Source organism: Panthera onca, chromosome F2 (assembly GCF_046562875.1).
Source record: "Panthera onca isolate mPanOnc1 chromosome F2, mPanOnc1 haplotype 2, whole genome shotgun sequence".
Classification (NCBI taxonomy): domain Eukaryota; kingdom Metazoa; phylum Chordata; class Mammalia; order Carnivora; family Felidae; genus Panthera; species Panthera onca.
Genome location: NC_138356.1, coordinates 44480813 through 44501592, shown reverse-complemented (window position 1 = coordinate 44501592; position 20780 = coordinate 44480813). Strand labels below are relative to the sequence as shown.

Genomic DNA, 20780 nt, shown 5'->3' with positions numbered 1-20780 from the left:
TTTCTAACAAGATTGAGCAATTCAAATAAGAGGTGCAATTTCTCCAGGATGATAAATCTCAGAGAGATCCATTTACTCACTCGTTCAATCATTCATTCGTCTTGTGTCGCACTTTCATGTGCCAAACCCGAGGTGTTGAGGATTCAAGAGTGAGAAAAACAGGAGAATCTTTGTCCTTGTGGACTTCCCATTCTAGTGGTTTCTCAGGGACAGTCTAGTGTAAAGAGATCTCATTTGGGGCTCATGCTCTAGATCCCCCTTGATGTGCCAGCCGACAGGCATTTGAGTCACTCAGCACATCATTAATTTCATCCTGCTGACGCCATGTACCTCTCGAATGCTGCGGAAATACCCCAGAGTCCTGTTTTTTTCCTTCCTTTATGTCAAAGAGGATAGAGCAGCAATTTTCCCCTCTTAGCAGCCAGGAAGTGTCTCATCTGGTAAGACCGGAAGAAACGAATCCCTTTTACCTCCTGTCTCCGGGCCCAGGCTTTTCTTTCACAAGGTCCCAAATACATGCTGTGAGGCTAAGGAGGAGGGAGGGTGTGCGCCCTCATTTCATGTAGGTTAGGGCTTCGGTTTGGGCCTCAACTTTGCTCAGTGGATCCCATAGGCAGACTCAGTCTAGTCAATCTCTAAAAATCATCTCCATCACAGAACTGGGAGTGACAAAAGGTAAAATAAAGGGCAGAATAGTATCAGTGAGCACAAATGCTGAGTACACGTATACTTGCTGAAGTTTTGCAAGGAAAAGGAAAATTAGCAGAGCATTTATCAGAACAAGCCCTTCTACAGCCAGTGCAACTTACTTCTGCAGGTTTTCTTATCTGGATTCAGGATAAAACCTTTTAGGCAGCGGCAGGAATAGGAGTGAACTGTGTTAACACACTCGTGCTGGCATCCATGATTAGGTGAGGCACAGTAGTCTATCTCTGGAAAGAGAAAAATCGTAAGAATGGTGAACAAAATAATAAATATCACAGAGAAAAACCAAGGGGATTTCATTCTTAATTTTCCCTAAATAATAAATTCCTGTAACCTCAAACAGTCCTGCTATGAAGGGATCTCTCAGTGAAGCTATCTCCATGTTTAGGGATATGGCCTCCCAGAGAGAACTTTCTCAACATGTTACAAAATGTTTATGCAGCAAGTGAATCTGTGAAGATGCTTTCCTTGTCTGGGTTCACGTTAAAAGCCACTAAAATAGGGGCGCCTGGGTGGCGCAGTCGGTTGAGCGTCCGACTTCAGCCGGGTCACGATCTCGCGGTCCGTGAGTTCGAGCCCCGCGTCGGGCTCTGGGCTGATGGCTCGGAGCCTGGAGCCTGGAGCCTGTTTCCGATTCTGTGTCTCCCTCTCTCTCTGACCCTCCCCCGTTCATGCTCTGTCTCTCTCTGTCCCAAAAATAAATTAAAAAAAAAAAAACAAAAAACGTTGAAAAAAAAAGCCACTAAAATAAAAGCGTGGTTGAGTGTTGTTTGTTGTCTCGCAAGCTGGGAAGAGAGAGCTTAGCTCAAAGTTTTATGGAATTTATGCAATGAAAACAATGGAAATCTTTCCCAAGTCGAACTCCAGACCACTTAAACCCCTCAGACACTGAGCCAAACAATAGGACACAAAGTCAGATCCTGGGAAAAAGAAGGAATAAATGACAGAGATATCCTCATTGTAAAGTACTGTCCTCGTTACATCACGGGACTCATTTGCACTTAGATTTTCTCAAGGTTGCACAGTCAGAGATTGTGATCTCTAGGTACACATTAATTTAAATCAAAACACCAAGAGAAAAGAAAGGTTACATAGAATTTTTTATAATGGGATTTTACTTATATGAGTATTTTTAGATAGGGAAAGAGACTTCTATTGAAGGGTCTGATTATTTTGCTATAATGGAATTAAACACACTGTTTAAAACTGCCTGAAATAATTAGCAGCTGATGGGGTCATAAAAGAAATATTTTTGTTTTGATGAGGATTTTACTATATTACAGAATATGTGACCTATGGATATCATTTTAATAATGAAGAATTTTAATAATGAAGAATTTCCTAGCCTGTAACAGAGGAAACAAAATGATTAAGAGAAAGGCGCACAATATCCTTAAAAGGAAAAACACGTAGTTTTTAAAATCAAGTAGTTTAAGTCCTCCAACTTTGGGCATCTTTTTCAAAATCCATTTAACTGTTTTAATCCTTTGCGTTTCACACATATTTTAGAATCAGCTTGTCAGTTTCTGCAAAAAAGCATACTAGGATCATGATAGATATTGCTTTGATGTATAGATTTGGAAAGGACAGACAGCTTAACAGTATTAAGCCTTCTGATCCATGAATGTGATATATCTATTTATTTAAGTCTTCTTTAATTTCCCTTAGCAATGTTTTGTAGTTTTTGTAGTATAAGTCTTTCACATCTTTTGTCAAATTTGTCCATAGGTAGTACATATTTTTGATGCTATGGTAAATGGTTTTTTTAATCTTAATTTTTGATTCTCCATTGAAAAAATGTAAAAAATAGTTGTTTTTTGTATATAGACCTTGTATCCTGCAATTTTGCTAAACTCACTTAATAGCCCCTTTTTGTAGACTCCACTGAATTTTCTACATAGATGACCCTGTTGTCTGTTAATAAATATGCTTTAATTCTTCCTTTCCAACCTAGATTTCATTTCTCCCCCTGCCCTTCTTTTTTTTACCCCTAATACAATGGCTAGAACCTATAGTACAATACTAAAAGGAGGTGGTGAAAGTGGGCATCCTGTTTTGTTTCTGATCCTATAAGGAAAGCATTCAGTCTTTCATCATTGAGTATGGTGTTGCCTGATGATTTCTCCACTGATGCACCTCATCAGATGGAGGCAGTTCTTATCATTCCTAATTTGCAGAAAGGTTTTTTTTTTCTTTAAAAAATCATAATTGAGGGGTGCCTAGGTGGCTCAATTGGTTAAGTGTCCGACTTCAGCTCAGGTCATGATCTTGCAGTTCGTGAGTTCGAGCCCTGCATGGCGCTCTGTGCAGACAGCTCAGAGCCTGGAGCCTGCTTTGGATTCTGTGTCTCCCTCTCTCTCTGTTCCTCCCCCACTCTCTCTCTCTCTCTCTCAAAAATAAATAAAGATTAAAAAAAATTTTTTAATCAAAATTGAATGTCAGGTCTTGTCCAATGCTCTTTATCTTTTGAGTTGGATTTTATGGTTTCTGCTCTTTAGTATGTTAATATTGTGAGTTACATTGATCACGTTTTGAATGTTAAATCAACTCTGAATTCCTGGGATAAATCTTTCTTGGTCATGATGCATTATCCTTTTTACATATTGTGGGATTTGATTGCTAAAAATATTTAAACAACTTTTACACGAATTTTATGAGGGATACTTATGTGTAGTTTTCTTTTCTTGTAATGTATTTTCCTGGGTTTTGTATCACGGTAACACTGGCTTCATAGAATAAGTTGAAAAATGTTCCCTCTTCAGTTTTCTGGAAGAATTTATGTATTGATATTAGCTCTTCATCCTATATTCACCAGTTAAGCCAACTAGTCCTGGTGTTTTCTTTGTGGGAAGGTTTATAAGAACAAATTCAATTTCTTTAATAAACAGAGGCCTTTATTCATATGATCTAATCCTTCTTCAGTTAATTTTAATTAGAACAGACTATTCATCAATCACATAACACCAAAAAACATGTATTTGTCAATTATCTCTATATATTACTACCTAATTTTATGAAGAAAGGTAATTAGACATGATAATAAAAAGAGCAGTGAGAAAAAATTTTCTCTTAAGTTAGCAAAAATTTTTTCAATCGCCTCCTCAAAACGCTTACAGTAGAGTATACATTGGTAAAACTTTTTGGAAATAACTTTCAATATACATCAAAAGCCTTAAAACTGTTAACAGACTTTGACTCAGTAAGTTTCCTTTTGTGTTTTGTTCCTAAGAAAATGATCAGAAAATGCAAAGACTTACATATGAGAACATTTATCACAATACAATCAGAGTAGCCAAAAAAATTATTGAACACTTTGTGATACATACGTATGATAGATTATCATGAAGACATTAAAATGTTTTTGATAAAGTTTAAAATGACATGTGAAAATACTCATGATTTAATGTTATACTGTATGATCTCAACTCTATAAAAATATATTCATATGCATAAAAAGGCTGGAGGGAAATGTAGCAAGTCAGTATTAACAATGGTTATCTCTGGGTGATGACAGATCGTTTCATTTTATACAACTTCATTTCTATATGATCTAGTTTTCTACAGTAAGTATATGTTACTTTTGTAGTCAGGAAAGGTATTAAAAACAAGTATGTACATTCATAATTGTGAAACTAGTTGCCATGGAAAATAGCATTAAAAAATAGAAAAAAGAACAGTGTGGGAAGTGCCCAGTAATGGAGAAGAAAATAATCAGGGAAAATTGCTGGGGACAACGTGTATAGCTTCTTATGTCTACACCCAAACATAAAATACAGCCAACAAACAAAGCCATTTTAGGATTTCAGTATAGGGAAGTGGCCATGAGCTCACAGGTATCACTGGAATTTGGGGGAGCAAACCTATGACTATAGACAGGACAGGCTGTATGCTCTGTGGACCATACTACATTACTATGTCTCACTCTGTTCTAGTCATATGGACTTCCTTATTGTCCCTCATCATTGCCAAGTCTCACAGTTCTTGCCTCAGGGCCTTTGCACTGGTGTTGTATGTCCCCTGCTTCAAAAGTCTCCTCCTTCCCTCACCTCTTTCAAGTGTTTGTTCAGATTCCACTTTCTCGTGAGCCCTGTATTCTCATCTACTCTGCTCCAACAGAATGTAAGCTATTGCCCCAAAAAACAGAAGTCTTTTGGTTCGTTTTACTTAGCATTGCATGCTTAGTGTCTCCAATGGCATCTGGCACATAGTAGGTGCTTGACAAATATTTGTTGAATGAATAAACGGTTATCAGTACCACTCTTCTTTACCTATAAATATTTATTCATTTTTGAGAGAGAGAGACAGAGACACAAAGAGAGAGAGCGTGTGTGAGTGGGGGAGGAGCAGAGAAGATGGGGGCACGGTACAGAGGATCTGAAGTGGGCTCTATGCTGACAGTAGCGAGCCCAATGCAGAGCTTGAACTCATGAACTGTGAGATTATGACCTGAGCTTAAGTCGGATGCTCAACTGACTGAGCCACCCAGGTGCCTCATTATCAGTACTACTCTCAGTGGAGTGTTTTGGAGGGTTTAGATGTAAACACCGCCCACTAGGAACCAACAAGGGATCACTAAGGATATAAGACAGCTCTTATATAGTTCTTCAGGCTTCTTTTGGCAGGCTGCTTGAAAAACCTCCCTCCGTGAGGATCTCAGCTCAGCAATTAACATCTTCTGGGTACAGACATTCAGCCAGTTATAGATGCAAACAATTAATTTTTCTTTCATCCAGCACACGTTCCTCCATCTGGTCTATGAGGCATAGGGCCTTCATCAGCAAATCGGTCCAATGTCTGTGAAAGTACAGATAGTCCCTACCACGTTTTCCAGGCCTAGCTAGTCTACTAAGCGAAATAAAGTTATTCTGATATGACTTAGTCCTAATGACCAAGAAAATACAAGAAGCCTAATTTGTTCTTAGTTTCAAAGTACAAGGAAGTCATTCTCAGCTCAGTTTAATGAACCACTTTCTAAGAGTCAGAGCTGCACAAAATGGAATGCACTGCATGGGGTGTAGTGAGTGTCCTGTCAGTAGGAGTATTTAAGTGCAGGATGGATGATAGCATGATGGGAATATTGTGAGATGGGTGGTTGGGCTAGAACTAGTTTGAACTTTCAGGTCCCCTCCAATCGAGAATCTTTGATTCATGTACAAAAATTCATCTCACAAAACTAAGTAGCATGTTACAGTAGGTTAACCATAAGTTGGCTATGGAACCTAAATTCTATACATTCTATATTTTATGCCTTGGATTCAGTATAAAATTATTTCCTTCCTCCAGGTTTCACTTTTAAAGCAAGTATAAATATTCATGTAGTACTTTCCTCTATGCAAAGCATTCCTACTTGAAAAAGGATGGAAATGCCAATCAAGTTATCAATGGAGTCTAAAAAATAATGACTATAATGATCTCAAAGTCAGTAAATAATAAATAGCAACATGCTACTATATGTTATAAATGTCTACAATTACCTTTACTCACTAGAACAGGTATTAAATGATTAAGCATTAGACTTGAAACCCGCAGTCTCCTTGATACCAAAGACATGAATCCCTGTCCAGTGGACTGAAGTCTTCTATCTTTCTCAGGAAAAGACCCTGAACATCTGAGAATGTTCTCGTGCCTGGCTCAGTAGTAGTGGTTTCAGATCAGACCTTAAAAAGTCTTGCCATAATATGATCTAGCAATTTGGAAGCAGGGATTCGAACAGATACTTGTACGTTCGTGTTCATAGCATCATTACTCACTAGGGCCAAAAGGTGGAAACCACCCACGTGTCTACTGACAGATGAATGGGTAAACAAAATGTGATGTATACATACAATGGAATATTATTCAGCCTTAAAGAAGAAGGAAATTCTGACAGTGATGGCAGTGATGGTTGCATAACAACACGAATGTTCTTAATGTCACTGAACTGTACACTTTAAAATGGTTACAGTGGTAAATTGTATATTACGTCTATTTTCCCACAGTGAAAAAAAGTCTTGGCAATATTTTGCAAAGTTACCATATCTGCATATTTCCACTCTTCTCCCCTCTACAGAATATTCAGATAGACTTGGATAGGTTGCTTTAGGGGAAAGAATTGATATAAAAAGTGGTGCTTTTTGGGGGCGCCTGGGTGTCTCAGTCAGTTAAGCGTCTGACTTCGGCTCAGGTCATGATCTCACGGGCCGTGAGTTTGAGCCCCGCGTCAGGCTCTGTGCTGACAGCTCAGGGCCTGGAGCCTGCTTCGGATTCTGTGTCTCCCTCTCTCTCTGCCCCTCCTCTGCTCACCCTCTCTCAAAAATAAATAAACATTAAAAAAAAATTTTTTTAAGTGGTGCTTTTTGAATACTTACATATTTTAAATCATACTCTTTGTTCAGGAACATAAGGCTCTATTATATATACTTTGGTTTAATCATAAATTAATCACGTTTGGTATATTACATTGACAGTCTACATTTTCAGACAATAATTACACTTACTAATTGGGTTAGCCTTCAAATATACTTTTGGTTAAAAATAGAGATGAAATTTAAGGAACTGAGTATCTTTTGTTTTATTTCATTTTTTTTGCAAGTTTACGAGAAGTGGAAAAAATTTTTTAAAAAAACCTCTCAACACCACAGCAGCAGCCAGGCCGACTTGGCTGGAAGCTGATGTGATGCCTCATTAATTACTAACAGGATGACTGTCTTGATTCTGAGTTTCCACCTCCATCCTGTTTCTGTCTTTTTAACTGGCCCCTATTTCACAGTTCTTGTTCTTGTCCCTCACAGATGTGGGGTGCTCCCAAGGGTCTCCATTCTTACTGCTGGGCTTCACTTTATTTCCCACTCTCACAGCTTTCCAAGAAAGCCGGGCGGTGGGGGGGGGGGTCTCCTTCCTCCTGGCAGTAGCCTTTCCAGGTCTGGTTCTCACCCTGCCCCAAGCATGATAGGAAGGGGGTCCTTTTTCTAGGGGACACACCTCCTGGATGCTGCCCACCCAGACCCCTCTGAGTACCCAGCCCTGCCTACTTCTGAGTCTCGACTCCGACAGGGTCCAGAGACACGCTGGAATTGCTGGGCTCCGTGCCTCACTGGCGAGGCCCCCGAGCTGGACCAGTCCTCCCCTGCCTCCCAGCCAGACCTCTTCTCCCAGCGCGCCTGAGCTTCCGTGTTGACTGGAGGGTCTCCTTGCCTGCATCATCCTGGGGCCTGTAATTCTCCGTGTCCCCAGGGATTCTGGGATAGGAGACATACTGAGCCACAGGATGGGGGTGATGGCGAGCCTCTGGGAACTAGGGGTGGGAATCGGGGGGTCTCAGGCAGGGAAGGAGTTTTGAGGAGGCAGGAGGCAGACTGGATAGGACGCGTGTTTTCCTCCAGGTCTCATCCGAGTGGAAGCCTGGGGCCAAGTCTTGAATTTTTTATGCACTATTAAACTTAGCTCGGGCATGTGGTATATGCTCAATAAATACCAATTTAAAGTCGTTGAAGGCAGTATCATCCCTGAAAAGAACTTGCTCAGCACCAGACAATTTGCTAAATGGTTTATATGGATTACCCCATTTAGTTTTCAAGACAACGCTGTGAAGCAGGCAGTATTATGATCCCCTATTACAGTTGAGGGAACTGAAGCACAAATCAATTGCCCAAGGCCAGCCAGTGAAAAAGCATAAGAGCTAGAATTTGCTCTGAGGCCGAGACTGCCCTTGGCAGCACATGGCCTCCTCTCTGAGGAACAGACCAACCCGTCAACCTGGCAACCACCTTCCCAGCTGTTACCACAGCCCGGGTTGCTGATTTACGGTTCAGAATGTTCAGAAGGGAAGGGAGACCAGGACCAGAGGAGGCCACTCATCACCCGCTTCTTCTCTCAATAAGCCGCATGCCAGTCGTGTGCCAGGTGTGGGCCTGAGCCTGTCTGGCTTATATCTTGGCACACCTTTCCTCCTCCCGGCCACCCTGGTCTCAGCCTTCTTTGCCCGGTGAATAAATGACAGCTCTGCCTTCAAGATTCAGCCAAAATATCACCTCCTCCAGGAAGGCCCTCACCTTGTCCATTGTTACTGGCACATGGTTAGGGCTCTAGAAATGCATATTTTGACTGGCCGTGTTCCTTGCAATTCCAGGCTCCACCCTTGTCTCCAGCTCCGGCGTTTATAAGCTATTGATATTTAGGGTTGAAGAAGAAGCTTACGTTTCAGGAGTTTTGTGGGGGTGCTTTTTAAAAAACTGTCCACGTATATCCTGCTTTCCATAATCAATGTGTTTTAGAAGGCGGTGGGTACATGAACTTTTTACGAATTGAAATCCTATTTTCTCCTTGATGTATGTTTCAGAGATAATGTACACTGACCTGGTATTCAGCTGCACTTCTTAAAAATGCTGGGCCCTAATCCTTTAAAAACAACCTTCTCTCAAGTGAACCCCTCAACAGGATGATCGCCCACACACAATCCCTTAAGTGCCCTGACATACCTTTACATGTAAAAGAACGCTTTTGGAATCCTTTTGCAAAACATCTTTAGTTTGTAAGTTCTTATGGTCAGATGTTGGGAGCTCAAGTGAATTCTGACCTGTATGCGTGTATTTAAAATCAAATAGAACTAAATATATCAAACAAAAGAACGAGCCATTCTCTGCAAACCACCCTCCACCCGCCCCTCCCCCACCCCGAAGCAACCACATTCAACTCCTTCAGGCTCAGCGATTTTCTTATGCTCGTGTGGAGGCAGAGCTGAAGCCCACAAGCCACAGAGCTTCAGTGAAAGTATTTTTTAAGCTCTGTTAATACTGATGGGCACAGCCCGGCTGAGCCAGCATGAAGTCAGATGGTCTGATCGTCAGCACGTTCAACAGATGCTGGCAGACCATTCTCACGTGTGGTCTCCAATGAAAGACACCTCTGTCAAATGCCTTGAAGGGTGATATTGAGACAGGGTGGGCTACGGTCCTAGGACAAGTGACGAAAGGCCTGACAGAGGAAGAATGGGGCAGAAGTCATCAGACTCCGCAGCACATCATCTTGTGCCACGATATGCTTGGGAGAATTCCCCGGCCACGGTGACCACAGCAATAGCAGGAAAGAAAGTTTTCGTTGTTGAATCACTGTGCTATGCACCTGAAACTAATGTAACACTATGTTAACTACATGGGAATTAAAAGTAAGTCAATAAGTAAGTAAATAAAATGTGCGAGCCAAAAACTGTCAAACACACACACAAACTCTTTTTGTAGGTAACTTACTTGCACATGTTTTTTTATCTGGGTTAAGAGCAAATCCTTTAGGGCACCGGCAAAAGTAGGAGCCATCAGCATTCACACACTCGTGTTCGCATCCATGGTTTTCTGAGGCACAGTAGTCCACGGCTGTAAATATGAAAACACAGAGTTGAAGGAGACACACAGACAGGAAAGGGAATAATAGTATGGAATGGAAATAACAGCATACTTATAACAAATATCAACGAGGATTAAGATGGTTGTCCCAAAAAAGTGCGGATGAATAAATATGATTCCAAGGCACTTCCCCTGCGATCACCCAAAACATAATCAGATCGGCAATTTACTTCAGAAGATAAACTAAAGAGGGGCGCCTGGGTGGCTCAGTCGGTTGAGCGTCCGACTTCGGCTCAGGCCATGATCTCACGGTTGGTGAATTTGAGCCCTGCATCGGGCTCTGTGCTGACAGCTCAAAGCCTGAAACCTGCTTCTGCTTCTGTGTCTCCCTCTCTCTCTGCTCCTCCCTCACTCGAGCTCTGTCTCTCTCTCAAAAATAAATAAACATTAAAAAATTTAAAAAAATGCAGGTATAAAGAAGATAAACTAAAGAACACATGACCAATTGTATTTAAAAGTTAAAGAAATGCAGGGTGCCTGGGTGGCTCAGTCGGTTGAGCATCCGACTTCAGCTCAGGTCATGATCTCACAGTTCATGAGTTCGAGCCCTGAGTCAGGCTCTGCGCTGACAGCTCGGAGCCTGGAGCCTGTTTCAGATTCTGTGTCTCCCTCTCTCTCTGCCCCTCCCCCGCTCATGCTCTGTCTCTCTCAAAAATACATAAAGATTTAAAAAAAATTCTTAAAGTTTAAGAAATGCAAATCAAAACAATCACAAAGCCTACGACACTAATAACTATCAAACTGCAAAAATAAAGAAGGGATAAAGCCCGATGGTGGCAAGGCAACAAGGAAACAGAGTCAGGGCTGGTGACATTATAAATTGACAAAAAATCCTCTTGGAAGGACGTTTGACAGTGTTCACTGTGGAAATGTGACCCAAAGAAGTAACTGATAAAAGGGAGAAATTAAGCATATGAAATAAGTTATTTATAGCAGCATTATTTATAGTGACAAAAAAATCTGGAAAATAAGATGGACATTTAATAATGGTAAATGGCTTAGTAATTTATAAGAAAATGCCTTGTCCTATTTGTCATTAAATCTACAAATGTTGAAACCAATTTGACAATAAACTTCATATATTGAAAAAAAAAATTACTAACAAATTAAAAAAAAAAATCTATAAATGTTTACTGAACACCTTACTGCCGGCCTGGCCCTGTTTTAGGTGCTAAGGATAGAGCAAATAACAAAACAAATAAAAATTCCGGGTCTCAAGGAACTTACATTTGGATAGTGGTGGTGGTGGACAAAAAATACAATAAGTAAATAAGATAGGCTTGCAGAAGGTGGAGAGAGTATCCTGGGGAAAAATAAAGCGGGGAAAAGCCATAGCTACCATGGGGAGGCTAGAAGGATGATAGAGGGTGACCGAAGTGGTCAGGAAAGGCATCATAAGAAGGCGGCCGTTGGGCAGAGTCCTAAATGAGGGTCTGAGGGTTGAGCCAAGCAGATAATGGGGAGTAAGCATCTGAGCAAAAGAAACAGCAAATGCAAAGGCTGCCAGGTGGGAATATGCCTGGTATGCTGCAGGACAAGCAGGGAGGCCAGGGTGGCTGGAGCAGAGACAGGTGGGAGAGGAGAATGAGTGCACGTCAGGAGGGACTGAGGCCACTACAAGGACTTTGGCTTTCACTCTCATTGAGGAGGGAGTCATTGGAAGGTTCCGAACAAAGGAATCGAGACTAGATGATAGAGAGCAAATGTGACAGTAGAAAACCAGTTAGAAGCCTACCACAATAATCCCAGTGGGGAATGGTGGAGGGCTCAACCATGGTGGTGCAGGACGGAGGTGGGGGCGGGGTGGGGGGGAGATAGGGGAGCAGTGTTCTGGTTAAACGTGTCCCCCAAAAGAATGCAGGAGTCCTACCCCCAGTGCCTGTGAATGTGATCTTATTTAGAAATAGGGTCTTTGCTGATACAATCAAGTTGCGATGAGGTCATATGGGTGGGCCCTAATCCAATACAGCTGGTGTCCTTATAGGAAGAGGAGAATGCCACGTGAAGACACAGACATACAGGGAGACCACCATGTGAGGACAGAGGCTGGAGGGATGTGGCTGCGGGCTGAGGAACACCAAGGGTCAACAGCCACCTCCAGAAACAAGGAAGGACTCTCCCCTACAAGTTCCAGTGGGAACATGGCCCTGCCAGCACCTCAATTTTGAACTTCTAGCCCCAGAACTAGGAGGTACCACATTTCTGTTGGCGTAAGTCACCCAGTTTGTGGTCGTTGTGATGGCAGCCCTAGGAAGCTAATACACCAGGTATGAGTTGAGGTGGGGCCAGTGGGGGTCCTGCCGGAATAGAGGCGAGCCAGGAGGAAGAAAGAAGGATTGAGGCTGACTTGGGGGATCTGGCATGAGGGCGGAGTGGCTGTAAACTGACGGCGGGGCCGGGGTGGGGGGGTCAGGGGCACAGGGGCACTGGGTTTTGTGGGAGGAGATTCGGGCATTAGGCAGTTGTTAACATTATAATCCTAACATAATTGTAAATAGGAAGACAGACAAAATGTGGTGAAAAAAGTAGATCTCAAAACTGAATATTTACAGAGGTGACACCCAGGTAAAACAGAGCTCCAAAGGCATGCCTGAAGCCTGGGAATTAGAAATAAAAATTCTTGCTGTGTCAAGGTGGTGGGATTATGGATGATTTGTTTCTCCTTTAAAAAACATTTCCCTCTATCACTTTTAGGATATTCTGACGTCAGGAACTTGGAAATAATAAAAAGGAAATGGAATCTGCAATTAATACACATGTGTGACTTGAAAAACAAAACCCTGCGCTGCTAGGGCAAGGACATACTTAACCCAACAATCAAAAGATGCAAAGGGTAGGGGCGCCTGGGTGGCTCAGTGGGTTGAGTGTCTGACATCAGTTCAGGTCATGATCTCACAGTTTGTGGGTTCGAGCCCCACGTCGGGCTCTGTGCTGACACCTCAGAGCCTGGAGCCTGCTTTGGATTCTGTGACTCCTTCTCTCTCTGCCCCTCCCCTGCTCATGCTCTGTCTCTCAAAAATAAATAAATGTTATGGAAACCAATTTGACAATAAATTATATTAAAAATAAATAAATAACTTAAAAATTTTTTTAAAGATGCAAAGGGAAAATCTGCAGTTTTTTTTAAATGTTTTTATTTATTTTTGAGACAGAGAGAGATAGAGCATGAGCAGGGGAGGGGCAGAGAGACAGGGAGACACAGAATCAGAAGCAGGCTCCAGGCTCTGAGCTGTCAGCACAGAGCCCGAAGCAGGGCTTGAACTCACGGAGTGTCAGATCAGGACCTGAACTGAAGTCAGACGCTTAACCGACTGAGCCACCAAGGCGCCCCAAAGTCTACAGTTTTAAAGGGTAATAACCTGCGTTTTGTTTATTCCTTTGCTTCCAGCCTTCATTAACTCTCTGTCTAAAGTATCATTTTTGTGACTTCACCTCCCCAAAGAGTTCTAACAGCGCCTAATAATGGAGGGTTTAATACACAAGTCATTGTGGGAACAGGACATTAACATAGTTACAGGATCTGCATGTCATGGGATGTTAGCCAGTGGCTGGAGTTGAGTCAAAGCATAAACACTGCCGTAGCACCAAATCCTTCTAAAAGTTAATAGCCCATCATTCAAGAACCATTGTCATATCAAGCAAAGAATTGCAGAAACGGAGGACACAGACATCAAGGACACCAAGCCCTGGCACGTGCCTGAGTCTGTGTCACAGAAGCGGGCCATGCAGTGGCCCGCACTGACCTGTGTTGGCAGTAGGCACTTCCCACCTCCAGCCTCCACATGTTGGGCCTCATCTTAAGAATCTCCCAACCCCTGATATGGGTATCTGCCATCAGTCAGCCCATGCCATCTCAGGCCACCTACCTTTTAGTGTTCCCCCCAAAGAGAAGAGATGTTGATCTGACTTCCAAGTTCTGACTTCCAAATTCCAGGAAATTGACAATACTACAATGAGGAGTGAGCTGGTCTCTGTACCTAAAGGCAGGAGCTCAGATTCTCTCTCTCTCTTGAAACTTCCTCTTTATGTACCATGCGGGTGTAATTTCTGAGTCCAGCCATCTATGTCCCTCAGAAGAACTCCTGAGTATGCTGGCCCCATATTAGACTGAGGACAGGTTGGAGGTTTTGCTTAGGCCTAAAATCTGAGCCTTATACTCCAAACTTGCCTTTTTCCAGAATGCTCTAGAACATCCAGGGGTGGATCAGGGGTTAATAAAGTTGCAGATGAGCCGTTTTAACTGACCTCCACTTAACCAATCCCTAATCCATCAATGCTTTTCATTCCTTCTGAAAATATAGCACCTGATGCCCAGAGCACACTAAATGTGCATGTGTGCTCTCTCTTTCTCTCTCAAAAATAAATAAATAAACTTAAAAAAAAAACCTTAAAAAAATGTATAAGGATTCTGCTCTTAGATTGCTTTATAGAAGTCTTCAAATCCTTGCTCCAATTTAAAGAAAGCAAAATTGAAAATCATGGAGCATACATTACGGGGATGTTTTATGCAAGAAAAAAATTTTAAATCATGCATTCAACAAATGAACTTAAATTAGTAATTTTTAAAGGTGTAAGTAAAGGTGATTATTATTAAAAGTACATTCATATGTTTTAAATAAAAATAAAAAGGTTAAGATAAGTTTGGATATGCAGTTTTTAATGATTCCACTCTTTGAAAGATACCTTCCGTCTCTCAGCCAACCACAGGCCCAATCTCACAGAGTAAGAAGGCTTCTCCTGGACTTGGATTCTGTTGCTGGTTTTGTTTTTTATGCTCAGTAATATGGGGAACTGAAGGGGTGAGGAGAGATTGGCAGGGCGGGATTTAAGCATTCCTGGGTCTTAAGACCCTGGACTGTAAAACCCCAAGGTGTCAAATCCCACCTTGATTTGAGGGCCACTCTCTAGCTTACTGCCAGGCTGCTGGGCACAGCAGCGGAGGCCATCAGTACAACATTACATGTTGGGGAGCCTGCTTCCAGGCACGTGAACCTAAAAGCTTTTTAAGACCAAGAGAGATCCAGTCCATTCAACTCTGACATCCTTTGCCACACATTTTGGGTTCTTTGCATAACTTCCTTGGTTGCAAAACTGTACTTGTAACAAGAGAGGCCAAGTTTAGGGAGCAGATGTATGGATGTGCTCTATGTGTGTAACTCAGAAATGCTTCTGTTGTTCCAAGTCCTCATCTCCTTCAATAAAATCCTTTCTCAGTTATTTGCCTGACATATCTATGCTCTCATTTATAAGCAGAAAGGGTAATTCCCTGGCTGTAGGGAATTGGACCCTTCAGATCACAAAGTGTTAAAATCTCAGGGTTAGAAGCCAGTCATGCCACATTCAGTCTCTGCCTAATATGTGCAAAATCACTCAGCTGTGTCCAAGGATAAACGATACTTTGGTGCAAGGTAATGAAGCCTAAGATCAATGGTCTCTGATTTACAATGTGGTCACAATCCAAAGTTGCCTCAGTGGGGATCAGTCTGCAAGGGGATGGCATTAGTAGAAACAGGATATTTCAAAGAGGAGCATTTGGGCTTTAAAGCTTGTTGATGACAGAGTAAGAAAAACCAAGTTCATCATTAGAGAAATTGGAGAAGCAGTTGACTTGCTGAGTATACAGAAGATAACACATATAGAGTCAGATTCACAAAACCTCTCCCACCAGGACACAACTGGATTTCTCTATGCAGGATCTCGAAACCTGGAGAAAGTTTCTTATCCATTTTGATAACAACAGGGAAATATTCTGAGCTGAATTGTCTTCTCCACCCTAAATTTGTACGTTTAAGTCCTGTTCCCAGTCAGGCTGTGGCTGTATTTGGAGATAGGATCTTTAAAGAAGTGATTCGATTAGGATGAGGCCATTTGGGTGGGCCCTAATCCAATCTGACTGATGTCCTTATAAGAGGAGGAGATATGGACACACAGAGGACCCAGGTATGCATATTCACAGAGGAAAGACCACATACAGAGACAGCAAGGGAGTGGCCTTCTACAAGCCAAGGAGAAAGACAAGCCTGCTGACACCTTGACTTTGGAACCTTAGCCTCCAGAACTGTGAGAAAAGAAATCTCTAATGTTAAAGCCACTCGGTCTGCGGTTTTGTTACAAAAGCCTTAGGAAGCCAGTATAGGGACAAATCCAATACTTAATGTCTTGAAATGGGGGAGGTCAAGCTCCAAACATGAGCAGTTATCTGATGAACTGAAAACCTGACATTTCAATATAAAGATGGATCCTCCCACACTTGTCCCCCACTTAATTATCAACAATCCCCTCCTTACTGAGGGCAATTGGTAGAGGAGAATCTAGTGGAAAAAAATATCTCTGAAGGCAGCAGTAACGCCGTGCTAAATCCCCAAGCTATGTGCCACCATAGTTCTGAGTATGGGCCTCAGTATGATTTCTTTTTCTTCCAAGATTTTATTTTCATTCAAGTTAGTTAACACATAGTGTAGTATTGGTTTTAGGAGTAGAATTCAGTGGTTCATCACTTACATATATCACCCAGGGCTCATCCCAACAAGTGGCCTCCTTAATGTCCATCACCCATTTAGCTCATCCCCCTACCCAACACCCCTCCATCGCCCCTCAGTTTGTCCTCTAGAGTCTCTTGGGGCGCCTGGGTGGCTCAGTAGGTTAAGCGTCAGACTTAGGCTCAGGTCACGATCTTGTCATGGTTCATGAGTTCGAGCCCCGCATCGGGCTCTGTGCTGACAGGTCAGAGCCTGGAGCCTGCTTCAGATTCTGTGTGTGTGTGTCTCTCTCTCTGTCCCTCCCCCGCTCACACCCTGCCTCTCTCTCTCTCTCTCCAAAATAAATAAACATTAAAAAAAATAAAAAAGCACAAATTCTTTAAAAAAAGAGAGAGTTTCTTATGGTTTGCTTCCCTGTTTTTATCTTGTTTTATTTTTCTTTCCCTTCCCCTATGTTCACCTGTTTTGTTTCTTAAATTCCACATATTAGTGAAATCATATGGTATTTGTCTTTCTCTGACTTATTTCGCTTAGCATGATACACTCTAGTTCTGTTCGTGTCATTGCAAATGGCATACACCTGATGTACTATTAAATGCAAGCATTCATAAGACAAAAACTTATAAAGGATATAGAAATTCAGACTTAGCTAATGTTTATCGGTTGCCCATGTAGCAGACAATATAATGATAGTAATAATATTAACAAACACAGCACTGTCCCGATGCCTTACACATATTAACTCAGCCCTCACAACAATCCTTTGAAATAGGTATTATTGTTATCCTCAATTTACAGATAAAGTCAAACAGAGACAGGTCTTAAGAGATTTACAAAATGTGGTAACAACAGTACCTACTTCATAGGGTTGTTGCAATTCTACATAAAGTATTTCAATGACTTAGTAACATTCAATAAATGTAGATTATATTTTTATTGCCCTGCATCTTTATTCAGATACCATTGAATTTGGGGGTTATAGGATACTTTAATGCCATTCATTTGTTCCACAACCATTTATTAATTACTATACAATCAGGCATTATACTAAACCCTGGATGGTGACGACAAGCAAATACTCTACATAAGACATCTTAGAAGAAAGGCAGAAAGGAGAAGCCAAGCTTTTAGCAGTGATTACTTCCAGAAAGTAAAAGTGGGGAGGAATGACTTTCAGGTTTTGACTTTACACACATCTATACTCCGACAATTTTTTTAATACGCAAAAATTGATTTTGTAATTTAAAAATCAATCAAGAGGACAAGATTTTTTTTTAAAATACACGAGTGCTTGAGATTGTGATCAATCACTCAGCCTCAGTCAATGCACTGAGACATACCGCAAGTCTACTCTGAAAGATGAAAAGTACGATCATTGACTTCTATCCCCAAGGGTTTACAATCTGTTTAGGCAGATAAGATGCAAACAGGACCAAAGTTATCCCCAAAGACAAGGCAGTGGGTAAACACCAGAGGTAAACAAGCACAGCAGGAAATTCACCCTTAAAGATAGAGATAAATGGTCTCTGAAAAATGCTGTTTTGGGTGGAAATTAACACAGCTTTAGTGGTAGCTGATGGATTACAAATACAGGGAACTCAATACAAAAAAGGACCTTAGTTGGGAATCTACTCTCAATCACCTGAATGTGGAAATAAATTCAGTCCTGTCCAGAGTGAAATGAGCAGTTAGGGAAATGGGACTTCGACACTGGAATTTAATGTTCTACTAACTCCAAAGTGTGGAAATGCTGCCTAAAAAGTCCTGAGTCTGGCTACGAATTGAATTTTCATGCAGGTCATAGTCATACTTCTGGGATGAGTCAAAGTACTAGAACCTCAGCTTTGAAGATGCTGAAACCGAAAACAATTGCATCCATTCACCCGTAGCTGGATGTGGTGAATTTCTAGCACATCTTTAAATAAATAGTTTAGGTTTACTGCCCCCACTGTCTTACCACCTACCCCTTCTCCTGAAATCTGCCCTTTATCCCGCCCCTCTTGATCATCATCAGTGGGCTCCTGGTCATCTTTGTGTCCCTAACGCCCAGAAGAAGGCCTGGCAGAGAGTTAGGAAATATTTGCTGAGATGAATCAGTGACTCAACTCAACGGCTTTTCCCCTAAGTTCTGTTCCCTTTGGCCTCGCTGGAGCATGACATTAATATTGCCGTGGCCTAGAAATTCTCTTTCTCATCTTATCCCATGACTTTTGATTTTCTTACCCACCTCTCCCACTCCCACCCCTGCCCCCAACCTTAGGCTGTTCCTTCAGGGATATTTTTCCTGCCCCACTTGTCCCCCCTGCTCCCTACATGTGGCTCAGGCCAGCAAAGTTCAGGCCTTCACTCTCTCCTCATTCCATACTTCATGACGGCCAGGAAATGATGATGATGATGATATATGCTATCATAGTAATAACTGTCTCGCGTGTATGAGAGACTTTACTCATTACCTTATTTAACCCCGCAAAACACTATGATGTACGTATTATTACTCTACGATATGGGTGAGAAAACCGAGGCTCAGAAATGCAATGACCCATGCCCAGCCAGCAGCAGAACTGGGGTTTGAGCCCAGGTCTTACTGTATTGACGGACAAAACAAACACACACACACACACACAAATAAATGTTTAAAGTAAAAAATAAGTAGAAATTAAAATTCAGAAAGAAATGGACTGAGCTGCTTCCCGGCTACATCGATGGCTCTACCCATCTCTCTTCACATGGTGCTCCTTTCTCCTCCCTCTTGACACATCCTTGTCGGGGTCCCACCACAACTTCATACTCACCTGGTCTAAAACTACTCATTCTCCTTCAGAGTCATGGAAGCTCAAACTCAAGTGAAAGCACTTTTGACTTTTCATCCTCCCCTTTATTTACAGCCTCTCTTCATCTCTACTCCTTCCCTCTCCATTTCTTCAGTCACCACTCAAACTCTGGCCCTTGTCACCTCTCCCCTGAAGGCTGCCAGAGTCTCCTAACTGGTCTTTCCATCCCTCACCATCTTCCTTCTGGAATCTATCCTGCAGTGCACCACAAGGAGATTAAGTTTCCTAAAATGAGGCTTTGCATTTGCCATTCCCAATTAGAAACCTGTCAGTGTCTCCTTTCCAGAGATGAAGCCCAGACTCTTCAGCCTGATTTTCAAAGCCCTGAACACTATGGTTCCACCTGGTATCTCCGTCTTCTACTTCACACCTATAGGAATTCCCTGCTTCCGCAGAGCTGGTCTCTTCCATTGTTTAAGTCAGACGGGTTTTAACCAGGGTGATCCTATCATTTATCACCCAAAATAGAACCCCTTTGAAAGTGAAAGGGAGGGCTATTGAGAATTGAGCCAACAAGGCATAAACTGGGATCGTCCTGGATTAACTGGGATTTATGGTCCCCATATTCTTAAACGTTCCCATCTATATACGGGCCACCCAAACTAGCACCTGATGGAATGCTTCCATAGTCCTTACCAGCCTTTGCTTCTCTAAATTTCCTGTCTAAGTCTGACACCCGGGGTCTTCATCTTTGACAAGCCCCTTCAGACCAATATCTTCAGGTCAGGTTGCCTGTTAAGCTTTCAGTGTGGCATTCCTGTGACAGTCTCCCCCTCCTCCACCAGCTCCCAGGAGCAAGGCCTGCCCCTCCCAATGACCACTGCTGTCCCCACACCATTACTGCCCTCAATATCTCCCCTTGCCCTGGACACTTGTCCAATGGCTACCCTTCCTGCATCGCCCAGATGTCCCCCCACGCTAGCCGTGATAACGACCCTCTTCTCTGACCTTCTGTAGCCTATTACCATCACCACTTGTTATGCACTCAGCATAAACCCATCAAAAGCACTTGACCTTCTGAAAATTTGTAACGTATCCCTAACCAAGGAAACTGGCAACAATGGTCCACCAGCACATAATCATCTCACTCCCAGCCTCCAACAGGTGCTTGGTTGGGGAGGAGGATGACAGGAATATCTGGTGGATGACACCTCGGTCACACACAGTCTCTCCCCATTTTCCCATTCTTCTGCCTTGATGCCCCACCAAGGAAAGGCATTCTACATACACTCAGCAGCAGAGAAATGCCCATCTCTGATAAACACAGTCCACAACAGCTCCCTGGCAACCATAGAATCTACTCTCAGGCTTGTTGCTCTTTAGCAAATGTCAAACCCCCAAAGTTACAGCAAAACCCTTAGAGACACAAAGGTCCTCTAATACACAGG

The 20780-nt window shown here is 42.3% G+C and overlaps 1 protein-coding gene across 2 annotated transcripts in view; it reads right to left on the bottom strand.

Moving 5' to 3' along the window:
* Nucleotides 1-20780, bottom strand: part of MATN2 (matrilin 2) — a 135503-nt gene that overhangs the window by 38324 nt on the left and 76399 nt on the right. For both annotated transcript variants that reach the window (XM_060610995.3, XM_060610997.3), the window contains exons 6-7: nt 9930-10052; nt 810-932 (exon numbers count right to left, since the gene is read on the bottom strand). In XM_060610995.3, coding sequence (XP_060466978.3) covers nt 810-932; nt 9930-10052 — 246 coding nt within the window. The remainder of the gene's footprint in view (nt 1-809; nt 933-9929; nt 10053-20780) is intronic.